Consider the following 22,981-nt stretch of genomic DNA (forward strand, 5'->3'; position numbering starts at 1 on the left):
AGATGCAGGCAGGGAGGGGGGGAGGCGCTGGAGCAGAGGGGGGGCGGCGATATCCCAGCAGCCAGCTTCCAAGCCGCATTCGCCTTCCTCCGCCGCCACCAGCCGGAGCGAGCTGCTGGACTGCGCGTGGCGGGAGAAGCCTGGACAACGCCGGAGCGCTGGGCAGCACTACCGCCGCTGCAGCCGCCGCGGGAAGAGGCAGGCATGTGAGCTGGCGGCATTGGGCTTGGTGGAAAGTCCGGGGGCAGCTCCAGCGACTCCCCTCCCGTGGCTGCTGTTGAGGCGGCAGTGAGAAGCCCGGACAACGCCGGAGCGCTGGGCAGCACTACCGCCGCCACCACCGCGGGGAGAGGCGGGCATGTGGGCTGGCGGCATTGGGCTTGTGGAAAGTCCGGGGGCAGCTCCAGTGACTCCCCTCCCGTGGCTGCTGTTGAGGCGGCAGCGGCGTCCGCCTCCGGCGCGCAGCTCTCTCTCCATTCTTCTCTTTCCCCCTCTCGGGCTCCGAATGCGGCGGCGGGAAGAGGAAACGAGGCGCAAGGCAGCGCGTCTGCAGGAACGGGTGGTGGGGCACCGTTGTTGTCCTCACGGCGCAAAGCCACACAGTCCCGGATCGCTTGCTTCCCCAGCCAGCAAGCCGGCTGCCTGGGAAAGCGTTTTTCAAATGCGCTGTTATTGTAATAAATATTTTAGCCCACTTTTTGGCTCAAAATATTTTTTTTCTATTTTCCTCCTCTAAAATCTAGGTGCGTCTTATCAGCAGGTGCGTCTTATAGAGCGAAAAATACGGTACATAGAATTAAATAGTATATTTTGGATATTCAGCAATAGTAAATAGATAGGGAGATTGTATCTCTTTGAGGCAAGGAGAGGCCAGGTATCCTAACCCTAACCCAAACCAGCAGGAGCAGCAGAGGATTGAGGTAAGTACTTGCATTTTTTTGCCTATACCTGCCTTGGGGGAACATATACCTGTTTACCCTCTGTTAAACTTACAGAGCTAGTTTATTGGTTTTCTTTGAAATAAATGTTCTAAAACATTTAATCTACTGATGCTTCAATTGATGTAATTTTATTGCTTTCCATTTTTATAAGTTACCAGGAGCCACTGTATTTTCCACCCTGGACTTACACTCGAATCAATAAATTTTCTCAGTTTTTGTGGCAAAAGTAGGTGCCTCAGCTTATAATTGGGTCAACTTATACTCGAGTATATACGGTATATTTGCTAGTATTAATAAGACAATCAGTGAGAACCCATACCTTGATTTGGCTTGGTTTTGTCCAAGACACTGTCAGAATAGTCTGTTTCCTATGTGGCATGTATATTACATTTATATTTCTGCTATTTTTTCAGGATATTTTATGTGTCCCACGATTCCCAGGACCTGAAGATCTTTAGTTATATTGCAAGAGATGGCTCCAGTAATATCTTCCGCTGTAATGTTTTCAAGTCCAAGAAGAAGGTATGTTGCAAATTGACAAGATACCAGCTTAGGGCCTATTATAAATCCCGCTAATAACTGAAGGTCATCAATCCACTCTATAGGTACTGTGCATAGTTTGTATCTCCACTTTCTTGGAGGCTATTTACATGGGAATTGTAAACAAATTGTCAGTATTTTCCACTCATTAGGTAGAGGAGATTTGGTGCTATGGGGAAGGAGCTTTTTTATACAGTAATACCTCATGATACGAACTTAATTGGTGCAAGGAGGAGGTTCGTAAGACGAAAGGTTCGTAAGATGAAACATTGTTTCCCATAGGAAACAATGTAAAGTCAATTAATCCGTGCAACCAAAAAACCCCCCGCAAAAAAACGGCTTTCGGCGACTGCTGGGAAGCCGCGCGGCTGTTTTAAAAGGTGACAGCCAGCCTGGGGGGCTTCCCAGCACCCCCCCGAACCCAGGTTCGGGGTTCGGGGGGTGCTGGGAAGCCCCCCAGGCCGGCTGCGACCTTTTAAAACAGCCGCGCGGCTTCCCAGCTGTCTCCTGAAGCTGAACGCCAAAGCGGAACTTCCGCGTTCGACTTCGGGAGACAGCTGGGAAGCCGCGCGGCTGTTTTAAAAGGTGACAGCCGGGCTGGGAGGCTTCCCAGCAACCTCCCGAACCGAACCCGGGGTTCAGAAAAATTTTGCCTCTTCTTACGAACTTTGTTCGAGTTACGAACCGGCGTTCGGGAGGCTTCTGGGAAGCCCCGCCGCCCGGCTGTCACCTTTTAAAACAGCCGCGCGGCTTCCCAGCAGTCTCCGAACGCCGGTTCGTAACTCGAAAAAAGTTCGTAAGAAGAGGCAAAATTTTTCTGAACCCCGGGTTCGTATCACGAGTTGTTCGTAAGACGAGGGGTTCGTATCTTGAGGTACCACTGTACTTTATAAACAAGATTTTTATTTACATTCTCTGTGTTTTTTTAAAAAATATATTTTTATTAAATTTTTATTTCAACAAACAAACAAACAAAAATACTTAAAGAAAAAGTGCCCAACACCAATAAACCCCACCACCATTTAGGGGGTTAAATTATTTGCAATAAGTTTCAATTTCTTCCTTGGCTCCGGTTTACATTTCTTTACATACAAAAAGTGATTGGAATTTATTTTTCACATTGTTGTCATAAATTCTACTTAAGATATAATTTTTCACCTTATTCCATCGTGCCATCAGCTTCTCCAATTTATTTTCATCAAAGTTATTTAATCTTATTTCCATAATTTCGAAGTGGATGTGGTCCACCATGTACCAGTACCAATTCTGGATTGTCCATTTATTGCTATCCTTCCACCCTAATACCACTACTGCTTGAGCGCTTTCCAAAGCTGCTGTTTTGATTTCTTTAAATTCTCATAATTCCCCATATTTAACTAGTTTTGCTAATTCTTTCGTGATTATCCAATTAATGTTTAGCATATTGTTAATTTCGTTCTGTACTTCCTTCCAAAATTTTTGAACTTCAACGCATTCCCAGAGCATATGCATAAAAACTCCTTTTATTTGGCAACCATGCCAGCAATTTCCTTTTCCTTTCCTCTGGAAGTGTGCTAGTTTTACTGGCGTGAAGTACCATTTATGTAAAATTTTCCTTCTCATCTCTCTAATTCTTGTGTTCTTTATCTTATATGTATTTTCTACTACTTCTTCCATCTCGTTTTCATTAATCCGTAATTCATTTTGCCAGTATCTTGTTAGGCCTTTAATCACTTCCTCTTCCACTTGTAGTAACATGCTATAAATCTTACTAGCCTGTCCTTTTGAATCATTAATCTTTTCTTCCAATATTTTCTCTAGACAGTTTTCTTCTCTCAAAAATGCTTCTTTAATCTCACTTTTATTCAAATATTTGCATATTGCATTAATCTGCAATCATTTTTGGTGGCCCAACCAACATTTGAAGCGAGTTCTATTAACTCTTCCATCTGTCTCATATAATTGTTCTATTCTCATTATGCCTTTATCATTTAATTCCTTTATAACTCTACCTAGATTAACATCATTATTTATATTCAAAACATGCAACGTTGATAATTTTGAATTCCTATTTGCTAATTTCCCTTGCCATTTTGATCAAATACCTAGAGCTGCTTTCAAAGGATTGGCTAATCTATTGGTTTCTATTTTACTCCATTTTTTAAATAAAATCTCTTTATTTTTAATATTATTAATCTCCCTTTCAAGTTTCACCCACTTATTTTCTGTCAATAATTGTAATTCCATTAATCTTTCTATTTGAAATGCTTCTCTATATAATTCTAAATTTGGGCACCCCCATCCTCCATCTTTTTCTCTGGCAATCAGCCATCATTTCCTTGTTCTAGGTTTTTTATTTCCTTCAATCCAAAAATTCATTTTATTGTCCCATTCCCTTAGTTTTACTCCTGGGAAGGTACCTGGTAAAACTTGGAATAAATACATCATTTTTTGAATAATCATCATTTTAAGAGCTCTTATTTTGGCCATTTTTCTCAAACTTTTATCTTTCCACTTTTTAATTTGCTTTTGCATTTTTTTCATATTAAATTGTAATTTACCTCAGCAATTTTGTTTGGGTTTTTGAATAACCAAATTCCTAAATATTTCATTTTTTTACATCCCAATTTCAATCCTGAATTTTTTTGTATCTCGATCTGCTCTTTGGGACCTGTATTCAAACAAAATATTTCTGATTTCTCAATATTAATTGAGAGACCTGATTGATCTTTAAATTCCTGAAGTACAACCATTAATTTTTCCATGATTTCAATGGGGGTTTCAGACAATATTATGGCATCGTCTGCAAAAAGATTTAATTTCAATTCAAGTTTTCCAATTCGGTAACCCTTCCAGTCCTTATCATTTCTAATTTTATTTGCTAGAACCTCAATTGCCATTGCAAACAAGATGGGGGAAAGTGGGCATCCCTGCTTAGTTCCATTTTGGATATTAACTTTCTCTGTTCTATTTCCATTTACCTTAATATAGGCCGTATTATCCCTATAGATTTCTTTTATAATTTGACAGAAATTTTCTCCCATATTTAATTCCTTACAAAGTTGAAACAGGTAATTATGATTAACTTTATCAAATGCTTTATACACATCTAACTTTAAGACGCATAATTTCTTTTTGGTAGTGGTAGCATGGTGTAACACATTAACAACATTTTTAATTGGTTCGTGAATTTTCCTTCCTTTAACAAATCCATATTGATCTTCACCAATTATTTTTGGTAAGATACTCTCTATCCTATTTGCTATAATTTTCATAAATATTTTATAATCCTGGTTTAGTAAACTGATGGGGCGATAGGATCCCGGGTCTAACAAATCCCGATCTGGTTTTGGGATAGTAATGATCTCGGATGTCTTCCATGACTGTGGAATATTGAAGGTTTGAAGTATGTTATTAAATAGTTTCTCCAAATAAGGTAATAATTAAGTCACAAAAGTCTTATAGTATTCCCCCGTAAGTCCATCTGGGCCTGGAGCTTTGGCAGGTTTCAACCCATTAATAACTCTAATAATTTCATCATTTGTTATTATCCCATTTAATATTTGTTTGTCTTCTTCGGTTAGTTTCTCCTTAACCTCTATATTTTGCAGAATGACCTGATCTTTTTTATATAACTTTTCATAGAACTCTTTCATTATTTTTTGCAATTCATCATTACTACGTTTTATTACACCTTTTTGTCCTTTAATGCAACAATACAAGATTTTTCTTTTCTTTTTTTTAAATAATTTGCCATTTGTTTCATTGATTTATTCCCCCATCCCATAATTTTCTGCTTTACAATCAATCTCATATTATTCCATATTTGTTCATCCATAAGTCTCAGTTGCTTTTTAAAAAATTTTAATAAATTATTCCACTCCCTATTTCTTGTAATTTTCAATCTTTCTTGAGTTAATTCAATATCTTTAATTAACTTTTTCTTTTCTACCTCACATTTTTTAAAAATATGGATTTCAGTACTAATACAATTCCCTCTCATAAAGGCCTTATGTGCATCCCAAATTATTGATTGCTTCATATTTCCCGTATCATTTATTTTAAAATATTCAGTCAATTCTTTTTGGAGTTTCAATTTATCTTCTTCTCTTCCTGACACAAGAGGATTATATCTCCATATTTTTTGTTTATTATTTGAATCAAATACAATCACTGCTAATAATGGGGCGTGGTCTGATAACCAAATGCTTTCAGTTTCAGCTCTTTTAAGATATGTATTCCCAGTTTTATTCATTAATATATAATCAATGCAGCTAAACTTATTGTGCCTAGCTGAATAAAACGTAGCTCTATTTGTCGCTTCGGCATGAAGATCCATCATACCTAATTTATTTAAAGGCAAATTATTTTTTTCCTATTTCCCTGCTATCAATTCAATATTAAAATCACCTGCCAGAATCACTGTGCCCAGTGTTCCCTCTAATTTTTTTGGGGGGTGGGCGGAAAAGTATAGTGTCTGAGCGGCAGTCCCTTTGGGACTGGGCGGCACAGAAATAATAAATAAATAAATAAATAAATAAACAAATAAACAAACAAATAAAAAACCCACCCTGTTTTGCCTCAGAGAATTTCAAAATAAAATACTGTACTGTGTGTCTATAACAGTGAGCTCATAATAGGGCAACTCTATCAATATCAAAATGCCACTTAAATAGTTGAGCTAGTTTCAAACTAGATTTTGATTTTCTTTCTCTCTTCCTTACTCCCATTCTTTTTCTTTCTCTTTTCCTTCCTCTCTTTTTTCTATCTGTTTCTCTCTCTTCCTCTCTCCTTCCCTCTCACTCTTTCCCTCTTGGCTTCTGGGCAGGTTTGGAAAACTCTGAGTTGATGATGATTTTTAAGTGAGCATTGCTCACTGCTCAGCTTAGAGGGAACTATGACTGTGCCTTCTGCAAAGTTATTCAATTTACGCTTTGTATTTAATATAAATTGCTTTGTATTTGCATTTGGGGCATAAATTACTGCTAATGTTATTACCTTATTATTCATTTTTCCTTTAATAAATAACATCCTTCCCTTCTTGTCCCTTTTAGTTTGAATCAGTTCAAAGGGAATTCTTTTGTGTATTAGTATCGCTACTCCTCTGCTTTTAGTATTCCCCCTAGATTCATATATTTATTTATTTAGTTATTTAGTTATTTATTTATTTATTTATTCGAGTTTTATGCCGCCCTTCTCCTTAGACTCAGGGTGGCTTACAACATGTTAGCAATAGCACTTTTTAACAGAGCTAGGCTATATATCCATCCCCAGTCCTTACAATTAGTTAATTTATCTTCTCTTTCCCTCTCTTTATGTGTTTCTGATAAAAATAAGAAATCTACTTTTTTATCCCTAGCCAGTTTTATGATTCTATAACGTTTACTCTGTGACGACATTCCATTCACATTTAATGACATCAAAACCTTTTCACCCATTCCTTTCAGATATGTTTCTCTCCTCTGTAAAGCAAAGCATATTGGAAGATTCTTCATTTGTAGTCTTAAACCCCCACCCAAGTGCCCCTCCCTCAACATTCTCCCAAAGGGGAAGCAATGGAAAAAATCTCCATTGGTTCTGAGAGGCACCCATGGCTTTGCTATCCCTCAAGTACGCTCTAAAAAATTACCCATTTAAGAAACAAATAGTAACCCTCAACCCCCCCCCTCTATTCCTTCCTTTCCCCTTATTAAGTATTGAAGGGAAAAGATTACCCAAAAAGCTAATCCGCTGGGAACAACAATGCCAGTTATACAATCCAGTGCTTATTTCTTTCTTTGACGTGTGACACGCCCCTCCTCCTTCTTTCCCTTCTCTCAGAGTAAAGCTAGTTCCTTTTCTAATGCAATGATTCTTTCCTCCTTCTCTTGGCTGATAGGATCTCCTGTAGATAAATCACAATCGCCAATCGCTCCTCCTGTTGCTTCTCCCCCTTCGGCTCCAGTTACCTCCTTTGTTGACGTTGCCTGCTGATTTATATCTGGATTCATTCCCAACTGTCGAAGCATTTGCATTCCCTCTTCCAGAGAACTTGCAAAATAAGTCTTGGCATCTTTGAAGATCAGGATCGTGGCTGGATATTTCCAAGTAAAATGTAAATTATTCTGAAAGAGCATATTCGTCACTGGTCTCATCTGATTTCTTGCCTGCAGCGTTTGGGCAGACAAGTCTTTCAAGACACAGACAGAAGAGCCTTTGAAATGGAGATTTGGAGTTTGTTTAAGCTGTCTAAAACCTTCCGCAGCCCTCCGCTCCAAGGCAAATCTTACCACAATATCTTTTTGATTGGCTGAATTCCAAGGACCGTAAACCCAATGAACTCTTTCAATTTCATCCAAATCCACCGTGATTTTACTTTCCAAGAGCCATTGGTAAATCAGTTGAATTAATTTCTTATTTTCACTAAAATCCTGCTTGAATCCTTTCAAACGTAAGTTTGATCTCCTCTGCCGGTCTTCTAAGTTGTTTATACGCTGCTCTTGTTTTTTTTAATCTGCCTCAAGTCTCAAGATCCTTATCTCCTGATCTTTGGATTGAACTTTCAGTTCATTCATACCGTTTGTCACTTCTTTCATGGCTAATTGCATATCTTTAAGTTGTTGTCCTACGTTTGCAAATGCCTGAAGGAGTGTATCCATTTTTCCCCCTAGATCTGGAATAGTCACCATTTCCCTTTGTCGTTTTACTCACTTTTTTAACAGTGAAGTTTTGGTCTGTAACTCCTCTTTTTAGCTGATCCCAGCAGGTTTTCCAAGTCTTTTTTAAATTTTCTACCTCTCAGTCCACTTTCACTTAGTTTGAGAGGGCTGTTAAGGGTTAAGATTTGTTTTCTCTAATCACATCTGGAGAGCATTCCGTGGGAGCGTCTACTCTCGACGCATGCGCAAAACCTACCCATTTTTACATTCTGTGTTGATGGTATTTGAAATAATGCATATCCTCCAGCTTCTTTCCTCAACGGCTGGTCACATAGCTAATAAAAAGATGTCTGGAAACAAAGGTAAAAAAATACCTGACAAGATGGAGGACTCATTTACTGTTCTCTTACAGAGCAATGACTTAAAATGGTGGCAACGAAGGAAGCAGTATCAGATCACAGGGAGAAAAGTTAAGTGGGAAAGTATAAGGAGAGGGGTGAAAATGGAGAGAAAAGGAGCAGAAAGTTAGCTTAGGAAGATAGAATCCAACGTTGAGTTTCTTTCCAAAATTCCATAATGCTTCCGTACAAGTCCACCACATATAATAAAAAAGTGGATTGTTGAGATTGGTCTTTGGCATCATATGAATTTCGTTGCATGGGTATACTGTTTATATACATACAGTGACAAAGTATGTATGTATGTATGTATGTATGTATGTATGTATGTATGTATGTATGTATGTATTTAAAAGGAACCAGGTATCTCATAACGTTTCCAACATTTCATTGACTTATTCTTAAACATTTTTGCTAACCTCTGTGGTGACATATTTTCCTTAAATGCTGTCGACATTGTCATTTTATAATTTCTCTCCCACAATTGCTGACAATTATTGATATCTATAATATAACCTATATTCCTTATCCACTTTATCATTGTTTATTTAACCTGTTCAAATAGACAACAAACTGTTATAAAAAATATATATCACATTTTCATCTACGCTCAACAATATCCCATCCAGTTTTATTTCTTTCAAAATGAATGCCTTCTGCCTTAACATCTTTGTCAACTGCTACAGTCAGTATTTAATAAAAATAAAACTCAGAGTCCATTTTAAGTTCCAAAAGTGAATTTATCAAAAATCAGAACTGAAAGCAATCAAAGTAAAGGCAAAGACTGAGGAAAAAGGCGGGATACATGCGTATATCAAAACCCCTTTTGACCCCGCTCTTGGAGATTGGCCAATCCCTAGTGTCCATAACCATCAGGTGGACACATCTTCAGACTCACGTCACATTTATGGAATGCAACTTCTAACGCTCTCCTCCTGGTCACCTGGTTTCTAGGAAAACGAAACTTATCCCACTTCACAGGGCCTCCTGCACTCTCCCCCCCCTGACCAAAACCCCTCCCCCTTTCTCATAGCAAACAAGTGTAGTAGAAATGCAGAATCATAGTGAAGGTTGACAATCTTTTTCATATCTCTCTTGAAGCTGTATGCTCATATACCAATTTATCTTTATACCTTCATTTTCTAATTTTGCTATCATTTTTAACTTCTTTATCTGCATTATTATATCTTTTATACCTTGGGATATTATTCCAGTCTATTCTAGTGGAGTGACGCAATGTTTCTATTGTTCAAATCCAGCAGCCAATGTATGGGAGGCAGTGTATGGGAGGCAGCCTTGCGCCGGGTGTATTGGAGACATGTGCTCCTTCTTGCTGTCTCAGAGTCCCTCTATTTTTTTAAAAGCCTTAAAGTTTTGGATTTTTTTGATTCCCCTCACCTCACCTTCTTCCTTCAGCAGCAGCTGTCCTCCTCCTTTTCTTCCTCCTTCTACCCAAATTCCGAGCTTTTATTTCTTTCCTAATGGGTTTGCATGCATTATTTGCTTTTACATTGATTCCTATGGGAAAAATTGCTTCTTCTTAAGAACGTTTCTACTTAAGAACCTGGTCATAGAATGAATTAAGTTCTTAAATAGAGGTACCACTGTACCTATGTTTTTTATGTTTTTCATACCATACAAATACGTGCCACCCTATTTGCAAATCATGTCCTTCTAAGATCATAGATCATAGGAGCTCTGGTGATGAGTGTAATCCGGACCCTGGACTCAGGCTGCTGCTGCTCAATGTCAGGTCGGTTTTGAATCCTCATCCGAGATTTGATCCTGGAGGAGGAGGCTGACCTGGTATGTGTGACTGAAACCTGGCTGGGCCCAGTGGGAGGAGTTCCTCTCTCTGAAATATGCCTAGCCGTGTTTCAGGTTGGCATCAGCCACGACCCCAGGGAAGGGGGGGAGGAATAGCTAGTATAGCCAAGGAGACTATTAGCCTACACAGACTCATTGCTCCTAAGATTGTGGGTTGTGAGTCCCTCTTTGTGAAGTTGGACCTAGGGGTTCAGGTGGGCTTGTTGCTCACATACCTGCCTCCCAGCTACATGTCAACAACCCTGCCTGTGCTGCTGAAGGAGGTAGCTGGCGGTGGAGTTCCCCAGACTTATTGTCTTGGGGGACTTCAATCTACTGTTGCTCGGCGAATCCTCTGGGCTAGTGCAGGAGTTTATGGCCATCATGACAGCCATGGACCTAACCCAAGTAGTTAAGGGTCCAACTCACGAGGGGGGGCACGCACCCGACATGATATTTCTCTCAGAGCAGTTGAGTGATGGTTTGAGACTAAGGGGCTTAGATGCTTTGCCTTTGTCATGGTCAGACCATCTTCTGTTACGGCTTGACTTTAAAGCTCCAACCGACTAGGTGGTTCCGCCTCAGACGCCTGATGGACCCAGAGGGCTTTCAGAGGGCGCTTGGAGTTTTACAGGATTCACTCATACACAATGCGGCAGAGTCTCTTGCTGCGGCCTGGAATAAAACTGCAGCAGAGCTGTGGCACTAGACCCCGGAGAGCTCCTTGGTTTACCAAGGAACTCCGGGTGTTGAAACGCCAGAAGAGACTTCTGGAGAAGTGATGGAGGAAGAGTAAATCTGAATCTGATTGAACACTTGTAAGAGCTCATATTAAGACTTACAAAGTGGCACTCAAGGCGGCAAGATGCGCTTATCATGCCACCTTGATTGCATCAGTGGAATCCTGCCCAGCCGCTCTGTTTAGGGTGACCCGCTCCTTTCTTAATCAGAGGGGAGTTGGGGAGCCCTTGCAGGGTAGTGCCGAGGATTTTAACACGCTTTTCGCTGATAAAATCACTGAGATCTCAACGGACCTCGACTCCAGTTGGACAGCAGTGTTGACTGACAATGAGTTAGTTGAGGTGAATGGGGCCCGTCCTTGTCCATCTGTCTGGGAGGAGTTTGACCTAGTGACACCTGAAGAAGTGGACAAGGCCATTGGAGCTGTGAGTTCCGCCACCTGTTTACTGGATCCGTGGTTCTCCTCCTACCTCTCTGGCTGATCACAGAAGGTGTTAGTGGGTGGGTCAGAGGTCGACCTCTAGGCTTCTCCCTTGTGGGGTGTCTCAGAGGTTGGTCCTCTCCCCCCTGCTATTTAATATCTACATGAAATTGCTGGGTAAAATCATCCAAGGGCATGGGGTGAGGTATCATCAGTATGCCGATGTTACCCAGTTATACATCTCCACCCTTTGTCCAGTCGGTGAAGTGGTGGAAGTGATGTGCCATGCCTGGAGGCTGTTGGGGTCTGGATGCGTGTCAAACTCAACCCTGACAAGACAGAGTGGCTGTGGGTTTGGCCTCCCAAGGATAATCCCATCTGTCCATCCATTACCCTGGTGTGGAGGATGGAAATACTGATCCCCTCAGAGAGAGTCCACAACTGGGGTGTCCTTGATCCACAGCTAACATTAGAACATAATCTTTCAGCTGTGGGGAGGAGGGTGTTTGCCCAGGTTCGCCTGGTGCACCGGTTGCGGCCCTATTTGGACAGGGAATCTCTGCTCACAGTCACTCATTCATACATACATACATACATACATACATACATACATACATACATACATACATAAATTATTTATTTATTTATTTATTTATATGCCGCCTCTCTCCACAGATTCGGGGCGGCTAACAACAGTAATAAAACAGCATATAATAATAATCCAATACTAAAAACAGTTAAAAACCCATTATTATAGAAACCAAACATACATACAGATATACCATGCATAAAATTGTAGAGGCCTAGGGGAAAGAGTATCTCAATTCCCCCATGCCTGGTGGCAGAGGTGGGTTTTAAGCAGCTTACGAATGGCAAGGAGGGTGCGGGCAATTCTAATCTCTGGGGGGAGTTGGTTCCAGTGGGCCGGGGCCGCCACAGAGAAGGGTCTTCCCCTGGGTCTCCCCAAGCGACATTATAATAATTAATAATAATTAATAATTAATAATCAATAGTCGATAATCAATAATTGTTATTATTGTTGTTGTTATTATTAGTAGTAGTAGTAGTAGTCTTTTATTTCTAAGAATAATCCCATTCTTTAATCCACGTCATTGCTACAGCTTGGTAATAGAGCTCCCAATTTGGAAATCCACCTTTTATTCTTGCATTTTGTATCAGTTTCAATCTGATCCTCGGTCTTTTTCCTTGCCAAATGAATTTTGTTATTATCTTATTCATGTCATTAAAAAAAGTTTTGTCAATTTTAATTGGTATTGTTGAGAACAAAAAGAACAGATGTGGTAGTATGTTAATCTTGACTAATGCAATTCTACCCATTAATGATAACTAAAGGTTTTTCCAACTTTCCAAGTTTTTTCCAATCTGTTTTTTAAGTTTCATATAATTATCCTCCTTTAATGTTGAACACCTTGCTGATATCTGGATCCCCCTTTTTTCACAACTTGATATTCAAAAGAGTTTTTAATCCTTTTTTATTTTCTGTCATATTCTTTATAATCAAATTCGTCTTTTCTTTATTAATTTTTAGTAAAGCGACTTCTCCATACCTCTCAATTTGAAATAGAAGCTTTAGACCTGATACCAATGGGTCTTCAAGTATAAAAACCAAATAATCTGAAAATGCTTGTAGATTATATCTTTATTTCACATTTTTAATCTTTTAATCTCCTTATCTGCTTTTACATTTCTCTTTAATACTTCTAATGTCAAAATAAATAATGATGGTGAATGGGCATCCTTGTCTTGTTTTTTTTAGTAATATTGACCTTGTTCGTCATTTTTCCATTTACTATTATTCTTGCTGTTTGTTTATTATATATTGCTTCTATGAAATGAAGAAATCTCATTCCAAAGTTCATATATTGTAATTGTCAATTTAAAAATTGCCAATTTAAGTTATCGAATGCCTTTTATGCATCCAAAAACACCAGTGCCATTTGTTTCTCCAAATGTTGATCATAATATTCTATAGTATTCAAAATTATATGCATGTAATCCCTTATTTGCCTTTTAGGAAGAAAACCATTTTGGTCATTCAAATATCTTTTAAGTCTATTAGCTATTATAGATACAAAAAATTTATAATCCACATTAATGAGGATATGGGACTATAGTTTTTCACTTTCTGATTATCCGTTCCTCCTTTTGGTATAAGAGATATATAAGCCTCTGTCCATGTATCCAGGATTTTAGCTTCTAAAATTACATCATTTAATAAATCCAGCATTATTAATCCAAATACTTCCTCAATAGTTTTATATACTTCAGCTGGTAGGCCATATGGTCCCGGTGCTTTTCCATTCTTTCCATTCCATTCCATAATTGAATCAATTAACATGCGTCAAACCATTCCCATTATGTAACAATTATGTCTTTCCGTGACTCCATTTTGTTCCAGTGTATGTTCCACCATGAGTCTATGGTGGATCCCATGTTCCCTAATGAATGCTTGTAAAGATCTAGATGTGTACTCACTACCACGATCTGACTGAATACATTCAGGTTTTTTATTAAACTTATTAGATACCATAGCAACATAATGTATCAGTTTCTGTTCAGTTTGTGATTTTTCTTTCAATAAATAACACACTGTATATCTTGAAAAATAGATATTATTGCCAGTTAAAGCTGGTTTAATAGGCCCACAAAAATCAGTATGAATTAAGTCAAGTGGCAACTTTGAGCATCTCAGACTTTGCTTGGAAACTGAAGGCCTAATTGCCTTTCCCTTTTACGCAACAGCCACACAATTGATTATTATTAGAATTACTTTTGATATAAATGCCTGTTGCCAAATCTTCACTTTTACAACTTCATAATGGCTTCTGTATCGCGGTGGGCAAATTTTCTATGCTATAATTCCAAGGATTCTTGATCAGATACTGTCTTAGTTATATATGGGGGAACTAAAACACCTCCCCCTTGCCCATGTTGTTTTGTTGATTGATTGACTGTGTGCCTGTTTTTTATATATACTGTTTTTATGAGATTACTAATTTTAAATTGTAATTAGATTGGTGGGCATTGGATTTGGTACTACCGTATGTACTGTGCTGTTTTTTATTATTGTTGTGAGCCGCCCCGAGTTTGCGGAGAGGGGCGCCATATAAATCCAATAAATCTAATCTAATCTATAGACTTTTGGTTCCTGGCAATTCAGTTCAAAGACTCCATTCTTTAAAGATCCTGTAGAATATAGCTTCCCTTCTCTAGTAATAGTACATTTATTATTTTCAAAAGGCACAACAAAACTTTTCTCTGAAAGAATGGGTACACTTAGTAAATTCACCTTTAAATCTGGAATGTATAATACATTTTCTGCAACGGTTTCAACTCCAGTATTACCCAATTGGCATTTTAAAATAATAATTCCTTTTTCTTGAATGTTAGCTTGCTCTCCATTTGCAAAGTGTACATTATCTACATCATTTCTATATAGTTCATCAAACAAAGTAACTTCTGATGTCATATGTGCAGAAGCACCACTATCAATTAACCACAATTAACTGTTTCCACCACTTTGTGCAGCATAAGTCACACAATAGTTAAATTGGTTCCTTGAAGAGAAATCCCTTTGTCTTTGTAAAACAATATAAGGTTGTTTACTTTCACCCTTATTACATGGGCACTCCCGTGTAATAGCCAAGCTCATTACAAATAAAACAAAGAGGAAAATTCCCTTTATTCTCAAAATTGGATCTCCTGTGGGATCCCCACTGACTGGCCACATAATTTAGTTCTACTTTGCCTTTATTCTCATGACAGTAACTTTGCTGCTTACAGTATTCCCCTCTAGTAAGACCCAGAATTTCTTCAAAATTAATATCCCTTCCATTAAGGGTAGAAACAAGGCAGAATATGTCTCAGGCAATGAGCTTAATAGCAACCCAATTTTTATCTCTTCTTCCAATATAGTGCCAGCCATTGCTAGTTTATCAATTTAAATTTAATAATATTTCTATATGTTGTTCTGCATCTGAATGTTCTTTTACTTTAACAGAAAATAATTATCTGCAGAGAGTAACTTTGCTGCCTCTATCTCGTTCTCCAAAAACTTTTTGTAAAGCAGCAAGTATCTTTTAAAAAAAATATTTTTATTGGTTTTTCTTTAAGACAAACAATACAAAAAACATTTAACCTTTAAAGGAGCTACCATTGCTCCGCTAATCAGAGGTCTAACTAATACAAAAAAAAGTCTAACTATAATCAGATCAATACAGAAAAACAGTTCATAATATACTACTATATTATAACATCTAGATCTATGTTTCCATTTTGATATTATAGTTTGCGTAATTAAAGTCAATTCTAATATCCATAAATTTTATCAATATACCACTAAAATATAACATTCAGTTTTATATTTTCATTTTAGTAATATAATTAAACTAAACACAAGAAACTTATGCTTAAAATTTCTTAAAATACTGCAATACTATATAATTATACAATTTAAAATCTGCTTCTTTGTATCTGTTTTAACAATGTAATGAAATAATTAAAATCAGTTACTCAATCTAAAAACCTTATCCTTTAAATTTCTTAATATACTACTATCCTTAAAATTTCAATGTATCATATATTTAATTTAATAAATTCAAATGTTTTAAAGTTTATTCATATATTATTAGAACTCTTTTTTAACATTCCACTAATTATACACTTTCTCCCAGGTTTTAGAACTCTGTTTCCATTTGATTATTTAACCGTCTTGTCATCATATCTAATTCTGCACATTCTATAATTTTTTAAAATACTTCTTCATCTTTTGCTATTTCCTTTTCTTTCCATTTTTGAGCAAATGTAATTATTGCTGCTACTAAAATATGAATGATTAAATAATATATTTCTTTTTTATATTTGATATCACAGATGCATAGTAGGAAGAAGTCTGGAGTCTTTTTAATCTTCTTGTTTGTTATTTCCTTTAATCATTTTTCTACTTTATTCCAATAAATCTTAGCTTCAGGGCAGGTCCACCATGTATGAAAATATGTACCGATTTCTTTTTTACATTTCCAAATAGGAGAGGTATTAGGGAACATCTTTGAAATCCTATATGGTGGAAGATGCCATCTGTAAAACATCTTAATTTGGTTTTCTTTAAAAGAAATTGATTTTGTTATTTTCCAATTATATATCCATACCTTTTCCCATGTTTCCAAATTTATTCCTTTTCCAAAATTTTTGCACCAACAAATCATATTATCTTTCAATATCCAGCCTATCGTTTTGTAATTTATTAAATATTTATATAGCTTCCCAATTAATTTCCCTTGATTTTGAATCAATAATTTCCCAAGTATATTGTTATCTTTTTTAAAGATAAAAGTTCTAACGTCCTTTTGATATCTAGAATTAATCTGTGCATACTGCCACCAATCTATATCGACACCTATCTCTTGCAGTTCTTGTTTAGTTCTTAATTTTAATTGATTATCCCATAAATCTCCATATTTCCATATCTTACCATCTTTTAAAAGATTTGGGTGTGAAATGGCTTCAATTGGTGAAATCCATTCTGGCATTACTAAAACATGATTTTTCCTTATTTCATTCCAAACATCTATTAATGCTTTTCTAATAATATTACTTTTAAAATATGAGTGGGTTTTAAGCTTTTCGTACCATATAAAGGCATGCCAGCCTAACATTAAATCATGGCCCTCTAGGTTAAGTAATCTTCGATTTTCAAGAGTTAACCATTCTTTTATCCATGTTAAAGCGGTGGCATGATAATATAACTTCCAATTGGGGAGGCCGAGGCATCCTGTTTTACGGTCTTCTAATGAATTTTGTTTTATTCTTGGTTTCTTACCTTGCCGAATGAATTTTTTTGTGATTCTATTTAATTCTTTTAAAAAATTTGGCCCAGGATTGATTGGAATAACTTGGAAAATAAATAATACTTTAGGGAGGATATTCATTTTAATTGTGGAGATTCTTCCAACTAGGGATAATTGCAAATTATTCCATATTTCCAAATCCTTTTTAATCTGTCCTAACAATTTTATATAATTATCATTTTTTAAAGTTATAGCTTTGGAGGTAATCCAGGTATTACACCTTTTTTGTAACTTCGTTGTTTGTTAAATTTTCAAGATATTTTTGTCTGTAGCTCTGTCATATTTTTTGTTAGTATCTGTGTCTTTTCCTTGTTAATTTTCAGACCTGCAACTTTCCCATACTCTTCTATGAGATCTATTAACTTTAGAATTGATGTTAAAGAATCCTCTATTATAAAAACTACATCATCCGCGAAGGCTTGGACTAAGTATCTTTAGCCGTCTTCTGACCTTTCACATAAACTAACTGAGAATTTGTAAGTGTGCTAATAATTAAGTTCTTTGCTTTTCTGTCTGCTAAATCCCATTTAATGCTTTCATCATCACTGCTAGGTCTGTCTTTACTCAAAGAAATATCTGCATTTTCCTCCTCAAGTTGGTGTTCAATTCCAAAAAGCCAAGTACAGTAATACCTCATGATACGAACTTAATTGGTGCAAGGAGGAGGTTCGTAAGACAAAAGGTTCGTAAGACGAAACATTGTTTCCCATAGGAAACAATGTAAAGTCAATTAATCCGTGCAACCAAAAAAAAACCCGCAAAAAAACCGGCTTTCGGCGACTGCTGGGAAGCCGCGCGGCTGTTTTAAAAGGTGACAGCCGGCCTAGGGGGCTTCCCAGCACCCCCGAACCCGGGTTCGGGGGGGTGCTGGGAAGCCCCGCCGCCCGGCTGTCACCTTTTAAAACAGCCGCGCGGCTTCCCAGCAGTCTCCGAACGCCGGTTCGTAACTCGAAAAAAGTTCGTAAGAAGAGGCAAAATTTTGCTGAACCCCGGGTTCGTATCACGAGTTGTTCATAAGACGAGGGGTTCGTATCTTGAGGTACCACTGTATTAAAATTTTGACTGGTTAAATTTTCAAGAATTGTCCTTCTCTGTGTCATCTTAAAAGGGTTAGAGCTTAGGAGAAGCTATTAAGCAAAAAACCTCATCAGTTGGTTTCTTTATAACGAAAAGGCAATCAAACCTCTCAACAAACAGACTTTTACAATTCAACTTAAACAAAAAACAAAAAAGAAACCAACCAACCTAACCACCCTCTGCTACCAGTTAAGAATTCAAACTCTCAATGTAAAAGTTAAAAGAATCAAAGGCAAACCCATAAAATACATTACCTTTCTGGTTCAACACCAAAGTAACTATGCAAAGAAAAGGGTTCCTTTCCTAACAATAAAAACATTCTAAATAAGTGGGCACCTAATGCGCCATCATGTGTGTGCAGTAAGAAAGAGAAGAGAGGGCAAAAAAACAAAGTGAAGACAGCAAACTGAACTTAAATATAGTAATCAGAGGTGAGAGGGATATAGCTAGAAAAGGCAATCATTTAAACAGACATGACACCAAGCATACAGAGGTGACTATTCCAATAATTCAGTTCCTTGACGGAAGGCCTCTTCAGCACTGGGATGATGGTAGAGGATTTACAGCAAGAAGGAACATAGTCTATCTCTAGTGATTTGTTGAAGTTTTGGGAGATGATGGAGGCCAATTGGTCAGCATAGATTTTAAGCAAGAAGGAGTTATCTTGTCTGGGCCTGGTGCTTGTCCCGGCTTCTGTCTGTGAAATAGGTTTTGCACTTTTCTGTGATCACCAGGGATTGTAAACTCAATGGGATGGGTTCAGTTGTAGGTTGTTTGGCTGTTGTTGGTGTGTCTGGGAGGGAGGCTGTGGAGATAGGTGGCTGTAGTTTCTTTTCAAACCTGCAGTAGAACACATTCAGGGCATCTGCCAGTTGCTGATTTCTTTCAGCTTGGGAAGGTGATTTGCTGTAACCGATGATGTTTTAAGAGTTTTCCACATGTTTGCTGGTTCATTTGTTGAGAACTGATTCTTTAGCTTTTCAGAGTAGTGTCTTTTTGCTGCTCTTATCTCCCTTGTTAATAGATTTCTGGCCTGATTCTACAGCATTCTATCCCCTTTTCTGTAGGTGTCCTTTTGAAATATATAATGCTCTATATATGCTTTCTGATTCAGATAGAAGTTTATAAATGTGTCTTCCAGGATGTATATTTCTGAAATAAACTCAGAATGAATAACTTAATATCAAAGTGCAGCTTCTGAATCTTGCAGTACAGCATTCAATGGACTTGTTTGCAAATTTGGAAATCTCATCTGTGTTTTTTTCCATATCACTAAATAGCAAGACTGCAAAGTTGAAAGGGAAGGATATAGTATAATAGACTCCTTGAGAAATTGTCTAATTACATTGAGACAATATATTAGCTACAGAAATCCGAGAAAACCAAATCTTTAGTAGCATATAGAAGAAAATTGATTATTACCAAACTTGACACAGTTCCAAACTTTAACTAGATTACTGGCACTTTATATAGTTGAATGTTAAGAGAAGGCAACAGCTATTTCCTTCAGGAATAGCTGTTAGCCTTGGTCTTCAGTTGGGATGTTCTAATTGCCCTTCTTCTCTCTACTTTGCAGAATCAAGCCATGCGCATTGTCCGAACAGTGGGGCAAGCATTTGAAGTCTGCCATAAATTGAGCTTTCAGCATACACAGCAGAACGCTGATGGCCAAGAGGACAGCCATAGTGAAAAGGGCAGCGAGGATTTGAAAGCATCAGGTAAAAAGACAACAATGATGGGAAAGGTTCTGTCATTCTATGAGCAGAAAATTGAAGTCTCAGACAGATAGAAAAAGAAATGGCAACATTTTATTTGAGTGAAGAATGACTTATGCAGAGCAGATAGAAAAATGCCCTCAACTCTTGCATACAGAATTGAAAGAGTGAAGCTAATCTTTCTCTGCATGTAACTAATCTTTTTTCTGGGACTTCACTTTTGCCTCTCCTAAACCAGATTAGGACCTTATCTTTCATCATGGCTTTGCGGGATGGCTAGAGATGTCCATAGTGCTCTAGGTGGATCTCAGCTGAGTCAAGGCATAGAGCTAGCTGGTCTGAGTCCCCAACAAATTTCCCCCTGAAGCAGGGCAGTTTGTTCAGCAATGCTCCTCCCTCCTCCTGTCAGCCCCTGTAAGCCTGCACTTGAGGTGGCTGGCCTTCTTCCTCTACTTAATTTGTAGAGAGGGAGGAAGCTGTTTGCCCCAGGAAGCTTGCATGCTGCGTGGAGGAGATACTGGCTGCAGCCCTGGGTTCCTTCCCTCTTGGTGGGTAGAGAAGGGGGTGCTGCATTTTTATCTGCATCTCCTCGCTTCAAAGGGCTTTACTGCAACTCCCCTCTTTTTGGGGTGACATGATGGGCCTTCTGGGCATTTGAGTGGGGGAATTCAACCTCAATTGCTTTAGGGATTCTTTTCCACCAATACTCATCCCTTCTTGCTTCGGTCACTGGAGCAGGCATCTTATGATGTTTGGGAAGGGCTGCACTCCGGTTGCAATTAGGCTGTTGGTTCCTGGCAGTTCCTGGCTGGAAGCCACCTCTGCCTCTCCTTGGGTTGCTCGAGCAGGTTCTCTTTAGATAGTTCACCCTCTGCCATGGTTGCCTGGGTTTCTGTCAAAGCATCCCAGATGTCGAGGAGCAACTGGCGAAGCCAGGACCCAGAAATCCTGCTAATTTTTATTTGTTTAAGGAAAATAGACACTCGTGAACTTTTAACTTCCCAAAGCAAAACTTTATTGGATACATCATTTTGGCACTGAAGAATCAAAGCCAATTCTGGTTTTCCTGTGCAATGCTGGTAAAGCAATGGTTCTCAAACTGGGGGTCAGGACCACTGTACCCTCTAAGCTGCGCGCATGTGCACGCGCGCACCCCAAAAAAAACCTGTGCACCCTTTTCCAAGGACGCACAAGGAGCCGCGGCTGTCCCCGCCCCTCCCAGCGCCTCCGGCCCTCTCGCACCCCTGGCTTCTCACCACTGCCCCCCACCCCGCCCGTCCAATCCGCCTCTCTTTCTCCTCCACTTCCCGCCTTGGGGCGCAGCTCCTCCCGCAGCAGAAACGCCCACCCTACCCCTCTCACAGTGCCTTTGCCGAAAGTGCTTTCGTCCCGGGCTGTCAGCAAGGGGGCTGCAGGAGAGGCAGGGCAGGCGTTCTCACAGCAGAGGCCGGTGAAGGTAATTTTCAATGTCAGGCACATGGGTGCACGCACTCCCCATCCCCCTACCAGCCCGCCCAGAACATTCAAAATAAGAAAAACCTTTGCCAGTGAAGGTTTTTCTTATTTTGAATTTTCCAGGCATACTGGCAGGGGGATGGGGAGCGTGCGCGCCCGCACGCCCAACATTGAAAATCACCTTCGCCAGTCTCCACTGTGAGAAGAACAGAGAGAGAACGAGAGAGAGTGAGAGCAACAGACAGAGCAAGATAGAGAGAAAGTGAAAGAGAGAGAGAGAGAGAAAGAGGGGAGGAGAGAAAGAGAGATAGCAAGAGAGAGAGAACGAGAGAAAGACAAGAGAGAAAGAGTGTGAGAGAGAGAAAGCAGAGAGAGAGAGAAAGAAAACAAGGGAGATAAAGTGAGAAAAAGAGAGAGCAAGAGGTGGAGAGAGAGAGAAAGAGAGAGAAAGAAAGAGAGAGAGAAAAGAGGAAGGAAGAGAGAGAGAGTGAGAGAGAGAAAGAAAGCAAGAGAGAGAGAGAGAAAGCAAGAGAGAGAAGAGAGGAAGGAAGAGAGAGTGAGAGAGGAAGAAAGAAAGAGAAAGAGATGAGAGAGGAAGGAAGAGAGTGAGAGAGAGAGAGAGAGGAAGAAAGCGAGAGAGAGAGAGACAGAAAGCAAGAGAGAGAAGAGTGCAAGGAAGAGAGAGAGAGAGAAATAATAGAAAAAAGGGGAGAAAAAAAGAGAAATGAGAAAATGATTGAGGCAGAGAATGACAGGAAAGAGAGAGAAACAGAGAGAGAAGTGACTCTTGATTTAAAGCATATGGTAAAAGCACTTAAATAATAACAGAGAAAAAAACCCCAGCCCTCACCTGTTTTTATTAATACAGTGGTACCTTAAGATACGAACTTAATTGGTGCCGGGGGGAGGTTCGTAAGACGAAAGGTTCGTAAGACGAAACATTGTTTCCCATAGGAAACAATGTAAAGTCAATTAATCCGTGCAACCAAAAAACCCCCCGCAAAAAAACGGCTTTCCACGACTGCTGGGAAGCGGCGCGGCTGTTTTAAAAGGTGACAGCCGGCCTGGGGGGCTTCCCAGCACAGGGTTCGGGGGTGCTGGGAAGCCCCCCAGGCCGGCTGTCATCTTTTAAAAGAGCCGCGCCGCTTCCCAGCTGTCTCCTGAAGCCGAACGGGAAGTTCGGCTTTGGTGTTTGGCGTTCGGAGACAGCTGGGAACCCAGCGGTCTCCCGAACGCCGAAACCGGAAGGGGCAAGGTGGGGGGGGAGAACGGGAGGCTCAGCATTTCGTCAGTCGCAGCGCTGGCTGTCAACTTTTCTTTTTAGCACTGGGGAGGCAAGTCAGCTCCTGCCCAGTTTTAAAAAGAAAAGTTGACAGCCAGCGCTGCGGCTGACGGAATGCTGA

The 22,981-nt window shown here is 39.2% G+C and overlaps 1 protein-coding gene across 11 annotated transcripts in view; it reads left to right on the forward strand.

Annotated features, from left to right (window-relative positions):
* LOC139164552 (carboxyl-terminal PDZ ligand of neuronal nitric oxide synthase protein-like) overlaps window positions 1–22,981 on the forward strand; it is a 230,310-nt gene that overhangs the window by 100,710 nt on the left and 106,619 nt on the right. For all 11 annotated transcript variants that reach the window (XR_011558634.1, XM_070746840.1, XM_070746843.1 and 8 more), the window contains 2 exons: window positions 1,355–1,463; window positions 19,985–20,126. Coding sequence is in view for 10 of the 11 variants with exons in the window: in XM_070746840.1 (XP_070602941.1) it covers window positions 1,355–1,463; window positions 19,985–20,126 (251 nt within the window). In the remaining variant the exon portion in view is untranslated. The remainder of the gene's footprint in view (window positions 1–1,354; window positions 1,464–19,984; window positions 20,127–22,981) is intronic.

This window comes from Erythrolamprus reginae, chromosome 3 (assembly GCF_031021105.1).
Source record: "Erythrolamprus reginae isolate rEryReg1 chromosome 3, rEryReg1.hap1, whole genome shotgun sequence".
NCBI lineage: Eukaryota > Metazoa > Chordata > Lepidosauria > Squamata > Dipsadidae > Erythrolamprus > Erythrolamprus reginae.